At 36.0% G+C, this 14,562-nt stretch overlaps 1 protein-coding gene across 11 annotated transcripts in view; it reads right to left on the bottom strand.

Moving 5' to 3' along the window:
• Positions 1 to 14,562, bottom strand: part of LOC128230239 (myb-like protein X) — a 71,093-nt gene that overhangs the window by 40,376 nt on the left and 16,155 nt on the right. For 5 of the 11 annotated variants that reach the window (XM_052942337.1, XM_052942336.1, XM_052942335.1 and 2 more), the window contains exons 2-4: positions 11,689 to 11,783; positions 5,615 to 5,716; positions 3,183 to 3,260 (exon numbers count right to left, since the gene is read on the bottom strand). In XM_052942337.1, the coding sequence (XP_052798297.1) occupies positions 3,183 to 3,260; positions 5,615 to 5,716; positions 11,689 to 11,747 (239 nt within the window). In that variant the 5' untranslated portion in view covers positions 11,748 to 11,783. The remainder of the gene's footprint in view (positions 1 to 3,182; positions 3,261 to 5,614; positions 5,717 to 11,688; positions 11,784 to 14,562) is intronic. The other 6 variants (XM_052942343.1, XM_052942342.1, XM_052942341.1 and 3 more) reach the window with 2 other exon arrangements.

The raw sequence follows: 14,562 nt of genomic DNA, 5'->3' as shown, positions 1-14,562 counted from the left end.
CTAATGGTAGAAGCCCTACAAGAGTTCACTCAATGGGTATAACTAATGGTAGAAGCCCTACAAGAGTTCACTCAATGGATATAACTAATTGTTGAAGCCCTACAAGAGTTCACTCAATGGGTATAACTAATGGTAGAAGCCCTACAAGAGATCACTCAATGGGTATAACTAATGGTAGAAGCCCTACAAGAGTTCACTCAATGGATATAACTAGTGGTAGAAGCCCTACAAGAGTTCACTCAATGGATATAACTAATTGTTGAAGCCCTACAAGAGTTCACTCAATGGATATAACTAATTGTTGAAGCCCTACAAGAGTTCACTCAATGGATATAACTAATTGTTGAAGCCCTACAAGAGTTCACTCAATGGGTATAACTAATGGTAGAAGCCCTACAAGAGTTCACTCAATGGGTATAACTAATGGTAGAAGCCCTACAAGAGTTCACTCAATGGGTATAACTAATGGTAGAAGCCCTACAAGAGTTCACTTAATGGATATAACTAATTGTTGAAGCCCTACAAGAGTTCACTTAATGGGTATAACTAATGGTAGAAGCCCTACAAGAGTTCACTCAATGGGTATAACTAATGGTAGAAGCCCTACAAGAGTTCACTCAATGGGTATAACTAATGGTAGAAGCCCTACAAGAGTTCACTCAATGGGTATAACTAATGGTAGAAGCCCTACAAGAGTTAACTCAATGTGAATAACTAATGATAGAAGCCCTACAAGAGTTCACTCAATGAATATAACTAATTGTTGAAGCCCTACAAGAGTTCACTCAATGGGTATAACTAATGATAGAAGCCCTACAAGAATTCACTCAATGGATATAACTAATGGTAGAAGCCCTACAAGAGTTCACTCAATGGGTATAACTAATGGTAGAAGCCCAACAAGAGTTTACTCAATGGGTATAACTAATGGTAGAAGCACTACAAGAGTTCACTCAATGGGTATAACTAATGGTAGAAGCCCTACAAGAGTTAACTCAATGTGAATAACTAATGATAGAAGCCCTACAAGAGTTCACTCAATGGATATAACTAATTGTTGAAGCCCTACAAGAGTTCACTCAATGGGTATAACTAATGGTAGAAGCCCTACAAGAGTTCACTCAATGGATATAACTAATGGTAGAAGCCCTACAAGAGTTCACTCAATGGGTATAACTAATGGTAGAAGCCCTACAAGAGTTCACTCAATGGGTATAACTAATGGTAGAAGCACTACAAGAGTTCACTCAATGGGTATAACTAATGGTAGAAACCCTACAAGAGTTCACTCAATGGGTATAACTAATGGTAGAAGCCCTACAAGAGTTCACTCAATGGGTATAACTAATGGTAGAAACCCTACAAGAGTTCACTCAATGGGTATAACTAATGGTAGAAACCCTACAAGAGTTCACTCAATGGGTATAACTAATGGTAGAAGCCCTACAAGAGTTCACTTAATGGATATAACTAATTGTTGAAGCCCTACAAGAGTTCACTTAATGGATATAACTAATGGTAGAAGCCCTACAATAGTTCACTCAATGGGTATAACTAATGGTAGAAGCCCTACAAGAGTTCACTCAATGGATATAACTAATTGTTGAAGCCCTACAAGAGTTCACTCAATGGGTATAAGTATTGGTAGAAGCCCTACAAGAGTTCAATAAATGAGAATTACCAATTGTAGAATGTGGAATGTATGATTTGTTTATGAAGGTCTGCCCATGCCTTTTAGCTGTATTAATTATGACTTGACCCTGCCATGATGCTGTTATGACTTAAAGTCTGTTTAAATGCCATAAGAGACATTTTCATGTTTTCATTAAAAAATTTTACAAAATATGATGGTCAAGATCTTTCTATAGATATAAAACATTATGAATCAGTCTATGAAATAAACCAAAATTCCTGTGTTATAATATAAAAAATGGTAACTGACTTTGCCAACAATTAGAATGACTTGATGATCACTAGCAGCAGCTTGCGACTTCACCAGTCAATGTACTTATATAACATTATATATCAACATCACTATCATGAAAGTTGACAAGCAAGCCACCACTGTGTGAAATTTGAGTAATATACCATGAAAGATATACTATGTCAAGATAATTAAATGCATCTAGGCTAAACATTTCAGTTATGTTGCATAAATCTGACCAAATTACCACACAACTGTCAGTGTAGGTAAAATTAAAACACTGCCAGTAACAGCAGTTGGTAAAAACTTTCTTGATGCTCAGACATTGAAATATAATGTTAAAACTGGGCCCATGTGAGTTTGGTAAGTGGTCACCAAGCTGGACAAGTGGGTTTTCCTCTGGGTAATCTGTTTTCCCCACAACACCAGATGGAACACTCGCGCAACATCAGTGCAAATGAGGGTCACTTAGCATAAGTTGATAGAACTTTCTTAACAATTGTTGTTAAATAAATAAAGTTTAAACTCAGAATTGTTCAAATTTCTGTAAAGTTAACATAGATGGATTCTAATGAATGCACCAAAATATAGTTTCACACGGTATATTTAAGTCTGTCTATTTTTCCATAAAGGCTTACTTGTTAAACTAGTGTGACAGTAGTAAAAGGTAGCATATCATACTTGGTGTTTGCATTTTTGTGCCGACAATGACCATCAAGGATTTTTCAAATTTCTGGTCATTAACTTTTACATAAATTGATTCTGATGAATGCACCCCAAAACATCGAATAAGTTAGAGTTCAGTTTTGGTGATCTACAAAAAAAAGAATGGGCATACCTCAGAGCCACAGGATGATGTTTGAGGTAGGCCCCCTCTGTATTGTCTGTAGATCTCCATAAGTTAACTCTAACCTACACATAAAGCTGCTGAGGAAAAAGACCTCCATTGTGCCGTTAAGTCATTAATTGGTTTCATTATTTGAATTATTCTGCAGTTTCCTATGTATGCTGCCAGGCTGTTCACCACTAATTGATTGTTTAGTAAAGCAAAAGTAAACAATTCCTTATAATTATCACCAAATCCTACAAATTGCCCTACAAAATTCCGTTTTAAACTGTTCAATTTATAAGTATGTGTAGAGTAATTGTAAAAGGCCAATTAGTTCTTGCTTAAGGACACTTGTATAATTTGACTGTTAACATTAGTTGAAAAGAATCGTTAATAAATTACGAAGCCCGCAATTGATGATCGCCTTGCCTCAGTCTTGTCTCTCGCCTTTCCCGCCTTCGACGTTCAAGGTCGTCTTCTCCGTTCACCGTCGCTACACTGCTTGCCCTGGTAACGGATTAATTCACACAGGTTAGCACACTTGGTTAGATACATGGGTAAGATTCTATTAATATCTTAAGGCAAACACACAATTTCATTATATGGGAAAGCAAAAGAAAAAAAGGTACAATTCCCTAACGAGCCCAGGAGGGCATATGCAGCCAGGCCCCCCGCATTACCTTCAATTGTCATAGTAAAAATGTCATGTCAATATGATAGAGAAATTATGCATAAATTACACAAAAATGGGGGGGGGGGGGGTTCTTGCTGAAGTGCACCCCCTCTAGCCTCATATCCTGGTTCCACCCATGTAATGTATTTTTTCACCAGCACTCCAGGAAAAGGAAAAAAATCCACGGTATTTCAACACATTTTTACCAAACAGATAATTGCGAGTATTAATTATCATATCAGAATTTACTACTTCTTTAATATAGTATTTTAACAAGTTAAAAAAAACATTTCAGATTTATGATAAGATTTAGAAAGCTGCAGATACTTTAATGATGCATAAGACTAATCTATTAAAACTATCTTATATGCGCAGCTATCTGAACGTGCAATATATAATCCTTCGCATTCAAGCAAAACACTTGATGTCTCAAAAATTACTTTTTAATTACAATTTATGTCATGCTTTCAAATTTACGATCAATAGAAGATGCATTAGTTACAAGGTCAAATTTTTTGTAAAACAATCGTAAATTTATGACCATTATTTAATAATCATTCAAAATTATTTTGCACTTCTCAAATTTTACCAGCTAAATACTATGATGATGTGTAAGCTGATTTATACTCACACTTGGGTTTTGCTCATTCGGTTCGATAAGATTGTAAGTCATTTTAAATTTTTGGAGCATAGTGCACAGACAGAATGAAACCCTGATTGGGTAACTGGTTAGTTAATATGCACCAGTGTATAGCTCTGTCACATGGGATCCCCCATTTAACGTCCCTTCTTGAAGAGGATTAGTATTTTCTTAAGTGATACAACAGGGAATCGAACCTGCTACCCCTGGACTGACAGCATAGTTAATTTGGGTTACTACTAGACCACAGATCTGTAACTAAATACTATTCAGGCCAACATTGTTTTAATCATGTTTTCACATTGCATGGTGACCATAAATGGACTTTACATTTTCCTGATTAACATGTTTACTCAATGTTCAAATTTTAATTGAAATTGCCTGGACACTAAAATAACAGTAAAAAGACCACATAGATCTAGATTCCAGACAAAATAAAAAAAAATCGTACTCGTAATCATTTTTTTTTACAAACTTGAAATAAAGAATTAGTTTTGTTAATGAAATAATCACATGTTACATCCATTTTATCACCAAACATCAATTTATGGCCTTCTAAAAGAAGAAATTGATGGATATTTTTAGCCTTTTCCTGATATTTTGATCAGACCAAGCATTCCTAAACTTCAATCAATGTATGATTCTGGTTTTACCTATGATCTTTCAGTCTGCAAGGAATTTAAATCAGTACAAACAGTTGCCATGGCAACCCTGGCAAAGGGCCACAACTCTTGTGTATGATTATTCTCTGTACAATTTATGTTTTGTATTTTGTAACAGATAGCATAAACCACACTGAGTGTGAATATTTTGTGTACGGGTATGCATTTCGTTGATACGGCTTTAAAGAAATGAGTATGTTTATAGATAAAGATAATAATAATCGCCTTAGAATGTAAATGTTGAAAGCCTTCTGTTTGGCAAGAAAAGTAACATAACAAGATTATTGTAACTCCTGACAAGAGAAAACGTTCAAACTCTGTTTCGGGAAAGGCATTTTTGAAGCAACCTCAGCTTCAGCTTCAGAATATGATTTAAAAAAAAGCAAGCCTAAAGCCATCCCCTGATAAATCTGCTCTGTTAAGTTTGATCTTGGGTCCTTTTCACCTTGTTATTTATTGAAGTGACAATATTTTGTCTGTTGCCAATGACAAGCAACTAAACAAAGCACATATGTGGCATAGCTTCTGACAATCTTTGTCAGCCTGTTTCCATCACTGAAAATAGACTCTCCTCAGAATCTTGGCAATTATTTGGAATGATATGTATTCAACTTTTTCAAGTCAGGAATGCATATTACTAATGTTTATGTATAACTCACATGTTATCTGCTAAAAGTAACTTCCAGATAAGAACCTTAGAAAACAAAAACATAATAAAAAAAAAAATTATGCTCAGTACATTTCACAAGAGTGCTGCAGAGCGAACACCAATGTTCGTATGTTACTTTCTAGTAATCAAAGGGGCATAGTTCAACAATTAATGAAGCCAGAGTTATGTTAAACATTTATATTACATCATGAGTCAAATTAAAACAATCATGCATACATGGCAACGAGCCGTTCTTCACGTTCCCTGCGTCTTCTTGCCAACCGTTCCTGGACCTCTGCGTGTACCTGATCAGCTGATTTCGTCTCCGCCCCCAAACTTCTGACATGCACACAACATGCAGGGGAAAACAAGGTATTAAATGTTAAACTTTGTATAACAAGATGCATAAACACTATTTTTTTAACAATAACTATGCTTCAAGTTTGTTCAGACAGCAGTCTGCTCTACGAGATGATCTTTCGGTGTTCAGTAGGGATAAAATCACATCAAGCACTATCAAAAAATCAATTGTTTAAAACTCAGGTCGCCATTAATCGATTGTATAATTATACTTTGATTAAACCATCACTTATTTCCCTTTATTTTCTTTAAATAGAAATGTATGGTACCATAGATCAGAAATAAAAACATAAGGTTTTAGTCAAGCACAAATGTAAAAAAAAGTTTGCCATTCAATATAAGAAAACCTCAGTATTATATTTCTTCATAATTCTTCATTGTTTAAATAATAAAGGCAGCCTGCTGGGGTTTTTTATCATGTGCATTCAAACATTTTTTCTTTTTTGTTTTATTTGATTTCAAAATCAATCAATAATTGATATGGCCTGATAGAATACTTGCGATGAACGATTACGATTTTTGACCAATTTTCAATCCCTAGTGTTCAGGGTTGAATTTAAACATTGCTTTAATACTAGGACCAAGAGATCAACTGTGGGGGTAATGCTCACTTGACTTTATGATGAACCATATCTAGGTCAAATTTCTCACAATAACAAATGTGGTTTGTAAGACAGCTTGCCCCGATGTGTCGGCATATAAGTCAAACAAGGAAATTCCTTGAATTGATATCCACGGCCTGATAAGGCAAAGTTCATGGATTGGAAATGAAAAGTAGGTGGAATCTTCCTATATTAACATGTAATAAGGCTGCAGAGAAATGGACCGTTATGAAGGTTGGATAAAAGTTTGAGTTTGGAATTATTTGAAATAAAAGTTTTGTATATAGAGTAACATTTCTAATAGTTTCTACGAATTTGAATGATTTCAAAGTGAAAGTTCAGATATGTCTGAAGTGATAAGAGTAAATAGTGGAAAACGACATTTCAAGGTACCTGTTGATCATGTTCATTGTGTGTTATATTCAAGCTCATTTTTAATGCCTCTAATTTGTTCAAAAGATTTTTCTAAGATTTGACTTAGTGACCTAGTTTTTAACCCCATGTGACCCACTTTTACAAGCGGTCCATATTTCATCAAGCGGTATGTCCAGACAATGTTTAAAAATAATCTGACCAATCATTACCATAAATGGTTCCTAACAAGATTTTTCTAAAATTTGACCTAGTGACCTAATTTTCCATCTTATGTGACCCAGTTTTATATAAGTCCAAGAATTGATCAAGGAAAACATTTTGATTAAGTTTCATGAATATTTGACCATATATAATGCCTCTAGTTTGTTCCAAAGATTTTTCTAAGATTTGACCTAGTGACCTAGTTTTTGACCCCATGTGACCAACTTTTTACAAGTGGTCGAGATTTGATCAAGGGAAACATTCTGACCAAGTTTGAACATTTTCCGATTTATGCCTACCAAGGTATGGTTCCGAACGGACGGAGGGAATGCCGGACAACACCAAAACAATACCCCCCTCCCGAAACCTTTGATTCGACAAGGGATAACAAGGGCAACATGCAGTTTCTGTTTTCTGCATTATGATGCCTTTGACCATATTGATAAAATTTGAATGAAATGCTTGAGATGTTTCTGTGAATTCAGGTAATAGAAGCTTGCATGCAAAAGATGAACTATGCTCCAATCGTAATGTTGTTGCCTTCGAAGAAACTTATGTGAAAGAATGACTGTAACAGTCCTGTGTAAAAGATGTAAACATTACATTTTCATTGTATTCAAAGTGTCACCGTTTTATTTTATTTCAAAATTAGATTATTTCATTAATGTCAAACTCTCTGATTTGAGATATTTATGAGTGCCAGATGAACACTGTACAACAGAACTATTCAATATACAGTAATACAGGTCTTTGTGTAGGTTAGAGTTTATTAAGTAATTTCTTTGTGAACAAGTAACCTAAGGAAGTGGAGCGCAGCGAAGCGACCATGGTTTCTTATTCACGAAGAAATTACTTAATAAATTCTAACTGACTAAGCGTTAGCCCCACCCAAATTGCATTAGCTTTAAAATTTATCCATGCGCCTGTCAAAAAGACCTGTCAATCACTGCAAGATAGTGTGACATCATTTAAATCAGCGTTAACACTGAAATCGCGCCATTGCATATGTAAACAGTAGTTATAGCAATTTACTTTTTTTATGAAGAGTTGTCTTCAGCAATAAGTAAAAAATCTTCACAAATAAGAAACTGAACATTTTAAAAATCAAGCGCCCCTGATTGGCTGACAATGTGCAAATGGAAACATGAAACAAATTACTATCAAAATCTTACATATTCAAGTAGGATATCCAAAGAAATAATATCTGCAACATGCTGTGTCCAGATAATTGTTTTTGTTCACTATCATTCATCATAATGAAATGAAGAAGATGATGGAGATAAAATAAACCATTGTCTAAGTACGGAAACTATTTCAGTGTAACTAAATAAACAAAATCAAAGTATTTGAACTATGTCTAACAAAAAAATGCTACTAAGCTAGCAAGTTAGTATTAGTAAATGATGATGGTGGTGGTTGTGGTGGTGGTGGTGCTGTTGCTGTTGCTGGTGCTGCTGATGATGATGATGACGACGACGATGATGAAGACAATGATGTTAACCCTGCTGCTGATGATGATGCTATTGCAATGTTGTTGATAGGAGTGGTGGTGCTGGTGGTGTTAATGTTGGTGGTGATAGTGTTGGTGGTGGTGATGGTGGCAGTGGCTGGCTGTGCTGCTACTGCTTATGATGATGATTGTGATGTTGGTGGTGATAGTTACGGTGGTGGTGATGGTGCTGATGATGACAAAAACAACAATGGTGGCAGTGGTTGATTATGATGATGCTGATGCTGCTGCTGCTGCTGCTGCTGATGATGATGATGATGATGGTGATGATGATGGAAGGAGTGACAGTATATAAAGGACACAGATACTGATAATAATACTGGAATAGGGACATGAATGAAATCCTCTTGACAGCTTGAGACAGAACAAGCAGTATTTGCCATTACAAAAATAAATATACACCATGTCAAGTCTTCAGGCATATCTGAACCTGGAAGCCCTCATAGGCCTTGACCACAGGCCTGTTGGGGGAATAATTAGGTCTACAATCAACATGTAATTGGCAACAGCTGGAAGATAATTACAAAAGTGCCCTGCTCATAGCTTTCCAGACACAATCTCTGGCAGAGTTAGCTGTTAAAAAACCTGGTTCTGACAAGATACAGTTTCTAAGATGTACTTTGATGCTGTGCCCTATATTTTGTCGGAAGTTTTCATTTATTGATCAGTATTTTACAACTAAAGGGCTGCATTGCTTCCACAAGAAGTCATGTGGCTATGTTCAGATCACAGTTAAAATAAACTTTGTTTATCCTTGTAACCCTACCCACATTTTGACGTTCAAGGTAGGTGGTAGGGGTTTTTGTTTAGTAGTTTTACTTCCTGAAACACTTTATTTCCCTTATGAAAAAACAACAATATAATAACCAGCGGAGAGGCTAAAAAAACTTTAAGGTCGCTGGGTATTTTTGCAAGTTGGTCAGGAAAGGCCAAACAAACCATTTAATAATTGCTTGTCCTTGACAAAATATTGTGATTCTTTCCTTCTATTGAGATCCTAATATATTCAAATGAAGAGGCTGTGTGTCCGCTTTTTTGTCACAATTAGACTTTTAGCCAGAGTAATGGGCTTTGCATGATTTATATTAGCATACAATCAAAGTTTCACGGGAATATGTTTATAAAGGTTTTCTCCATGCCAACACCACCTAAGATGGCACTTAACTGACACTCTTTTCTATGAAAAACAAAATAGGGAATTTTCTTCAAAAATGACTGTCTTTTTCTCTTTAATTCATGGCAATGAAAATATTTCTAAGAGCTTTGACAGTGTAGTTTAATGCCTTCAAACACATGCAAGGGCTATACAAAACTATTGATGTCACAAATTTACCATGTTATGAAATATATATCCAATAATTAATATGAAAATTAGATGCCCAAAACATCATCTCCAAAAGAATAATTGTATTAATCCAATAAAAATCCAAACATGTAATTTTTTATATGTGTAAAAATATTATTTTGGTAATAAATCATTTATCAATCAAATTATTCCAATTTGTAAACTCACCAGAAAGCACAGACAAACGTAAATCCACACTGATCGAAACAAAAGAAAACTCTGCCTAAAGCAATAGATGCTTTCTATGCATATTCCAGAGAGGCCCAAATACTTGTCATAAAAATAATAGATAATGGATAAACATGTTTGTGATTAGTGCCTGATGAGGCCCTCCTATAGCTTTGAACAGGGAATATATCTGACTGTTATAATCATTAGTACATGTGTACCTAGGACTTTGTTTTATCTTTGTTACCCCAAGGAAAACAATCTTCCTCATCTGATCATTTTGCTTTTAATGCTTTTTTCTGCAATTAAGTACAAATTTATCTTGAGATTAACTATGGTGCAGAGAGTGATAAGTACTTTTTGATGGAGGCTGCAATTTATTAGCTCAACCTTGTTTTAATAAAAGTCTCAGCTTAAGTAAGCATTCTTAAGTCTTTTAACCAGTTCTTTTTCCTGTCCATAGCCACCCTGAAGATAATGACCGATTAAACTGCCAACAATATGTCTGACAGAATAAGTAACACAATACAACCCCAAGGACATTACCTATTACAGAGCAATGAGAGACTTCAATCAACAGTTTCGAGCAAACCCATTGGCTAGTCTGCATGAGTACTTGAGAAGATGTTACAAGACTGCTGATTAGTCAATTTGAATTTGTTCACTGCATGGCAGTTCCTAGAGCAAATGTGTACTATTGATGTGTTGTTTATGCTGATCATGTCATATTCTTATCCATTCTTGTGGGTAATAAGACCAATATAGCATTTTGACAATGTGGCCAGGCGTTTCTGATAATCATTGAATCAGCCTAATATCAGACACAAATGTTAAGCAAAATCTCAGCAGATTTTTGTTACTTCTTCACAGCCAGGTATATGGATCTCCTGAATTAGTGTTGATAAAGGTATTGTAGTTTATTGCAGTATATACACATGAAAAATAGGAAGAATTACAATAAAATGACAGTAAAAAGGAGGAACAATATGTGGTAACAATTATTATAAGAAGTCGATAATGTTGATGTTGATCTACCAAGTAATAATTGATTCACCTGTGGTGATAAAAACATTGTTCATTTCATATTAATTTAGACACATTTTTAGGACTCCTGATAAATAAATGTTTTATTTTTACCATAATAAAGAAAGATGTCATAAAACAGTTCTTCTGTTGTAGAGGATACAACATGCACCAAGATGCACACTCAGATAGATGCAACAGCCTTGTAATGAAAGTTTGAATATATTCTTTGTTTAAGCCCAGGTGGACCACCTGATGGACCACTGTTAGGATGATGCAGAGGTTTTCAAACAGGCAGGCATTATGCAAGTGAATAAACTTGATTTCTAAATCTGTCATTGGCATTTCGTATTAGATTTGCCTAAAAACAAGAATATTTGCTCAAATCATGCATTCTTTCATATAATGTCGATAAACTTTGGACAATAAAAATGTGTTAAATTGCATTGGTTGCATTACCCCCATTTTCATCAACATACATCACAATGTTAAACTGTTGACAAACACCTTTAATATCCTAATAACCATGACATTAATATTACTTACAATACTTATAGGTTTTAGATCATGTTATTGCATTACAAACTAAATAAATCTATTAGAAGAAAGCAGATAAAGTGACTGAAGGAATGAGTTTGCTTAATGGGCAATACAATTATTACAACCTTAAACATTCTTTTTAATGTATAAATAAAACCCACGCAGGCACAATTAACTGGGTACTCACTCTTCGTCCATCTGTCGACGTCGGCGCCTCTCGGCCCGCCTCTCCTCTAAAGTGCTCATGGCCTTTGCTCAATGCCACACGAAATGAGCTACCTACTGAAAGTAAGAGAAAATAATTTAAACTATGACAAGAGACAATGGCATGAATTATTTCAGCTCTCGACATACCTGCAGATACTAGTGATAAAAAACTAGACCTGGCTAGGTGCAACACAAAATGAGCAGGTCGATGACTTAAAATGGTCCAGTGACAAATGACAAGATGATCCACTCAGTGACAGAGTAAATAGACCAATGACAAGATAAATGCCAGAGAGTAAATAGACCAGCGACAAGATATATGCCAGTCAGTGAATAGACCAATGAGAAGATATATGCCAGTGAGTAAACAGACCAACGACAAGATATATGCCAGTAAGTAAACAGACCATTGACAAGATATATGCCAGTCAGTAAACAGACCAGTGACAAGATATATGCCAGTGAGTTAACAGACCAATGACAAGATATATGCCATTCAGTAAACAGACCAGTGACAAGATATATGCCAGTGAGTTAACAGACCAATGACAAGATATATGCCAGTCAGTAAACAGACCATTGACAAGATATATGCCAGTGAGTTAACAGACCAATGACAAGATATATGCCATTCAGTAAACAGACCAGCAACAAGATATATGCCAGTGAGTTAACAGACCAGTGAAAAGATATATGCCATTCAGTAAACAGACCAGCAACAAGATATATGCCAGTAAGTTAACAGACCAGTGAAAAGATATATGCCATTCAGTAAACAGACCAGCAACAAGATATATGCCAGTGAGTTAACAGACCAATGACAAGATATATGCCATTCAGTAAACAGACCAGCAACAAGATATATGCCAGTGAGTTAACAGACCAGTGAAAAGATATATGCCAGTGAGTTAACAGGCCAGTGACAAGATATATGCCGGTGAGTTAACAGACCAGTGACAAGATATATGCCAGTGAGTAAACAGACCAATGACAAGATATATGCCAGTGAGTAAACAGACCAATGACAAGATATATGCCAGTGAGTAAACAGACCAATGACAAGATATATGCCGGTGAGTTAACAGACCAATGACAAGATATATGCCGGTGAGTAAACAGACCAGTGACAAGATACATGCCGGTGAGTTAACAGACCAGTGACAAGATATATGCCGGTGAGTAAACAGACCAATGACAAGATATATGCCAGTAAGTTAACAGACCAATGACAAGATATATGCCGATGAGTTAACAGACCAATGACAAGATACATGCCGGTGAGTTAACAGACCAGTGACAAGATACATGCCGGTGAGTTAACAGACCAGTGACAAGATATATGCCGGTGAGTAAACAGACCAGTGACAAGATACATGCCAGTAAGTTAACAGACCAATGACAAGATATATGCCGATGAGTAAACAGACCAATGACAAGATACATGCCGGTGAGTAAACAGACCAGTGACAAGATACATGCCGGTGAGTTAACAGACCAGTGACAAGATATATGCCGGTGAGTAAACAGACCAATGACAAGATATATGCCAGTAAGTTAACAGACCAATGACAAGATATATGCCGGTGAGTTAACAGACCAATGACAAGATATATGCCGGTGAGTAAACAGACCAATGACAAGATACATGCCGGTGAGTAAACAGACCAGTGACAAGATACATGCCGGTGAGTTAACAGACCAGTGACAAGATATATGCCGGTGAGTAAACAGACCAATGACAAGATATATGCCAGTAAGTTAACAGACCAATGACAAGATATATGCCGATGAGTTAACAGACCAATGACAAGATACATGCCGGTGAGTAAACAGACCAGTGACAAGATATATGCCGACGAGTTAACAGACCAATGACAAGATATATGCCGGTGAGTAAACAGACCAATGACAAGATACATGCCGGTGAGTTAACAGACCAATGACAAGATATATGCCGATGAGTTAACAGACCAGTGACAAGATACATGCCAGTGAGTAAACAGACCAGTGACAAGATACATGCCGGTGAGTTAACAGACCAATGACAAGATACATGCCGGTGAGTTAACAGACCAGTGACAAGATATATGCCGGTGAGTAAACAGACCAATGACAAGATACATGCCGGTGAGTTAACAGACCAATGACAAGATATATGCCGATGAGTTAACAGACCAATGACAAGATATATGCCAGTGAGTAAACAGACCAGTGACAAGATATATGCCGATGAGTTAACAGACCAATGACAAGATATATGCCATTCAGTAAACTGACCAATGACAAGATATATGCCGATGAGTTAACAGACCAGTGACAAGATATTTGCCAGTGAGTTAACAGACAAATGACAAGATATATGCCAGTAAGTAAACAGACCAATGACAAGATATATGCCAGTGAGTTAACAGACCAATGACAAGATATATGCCAGTAAGTAAACAGACCAATGACAAGATATATGCCGGTGAGTAAACAGACCAATGACAAGATATATGCCGATGAGTTAACAGACCAGTGACAAGATATATGCCGATGAGTTAACAGACCAGTGACAAGATATATGCCGATGAGTTAACAGACCAGTGACAAGATATATGCCAGTGAGTTAACAGACAAATGACAAGATATATGCCAGTAAGTAAACAGACCAATGACAAGATATATGCCAGTGAGTTAACAGACCAATGACAAGATATATGCCAGTAAGTAAAGAGACCAGTGACAAGATATATGCCAGTCAGTAAACAGACCAGTGACAAGATATATGCCGGTGAGTTAACAGACCATTGACAAGATATATGCCAGTAAGTAAACTGACCAATGACAAGATATATGCCAGTGAGTAAACAGA

The sequence above is a fragment of the Mya arenaria genome, chromosome 4 (assembly GCF_026914265.1).
Source record: "Mya arenaria isolate MELC-2E11 chromosome 4, ASM2691426v1".
Classification (NCBI taxonomy): domain Eukaryota; kingdom Metazoa; phylum Mollusca; class Bivalvia; order Myida; family Myidae; genus Mya; species Mya arenaria.
This window is presented reverse-complemented; position numbering and strand designations above follow the sequence as displayed.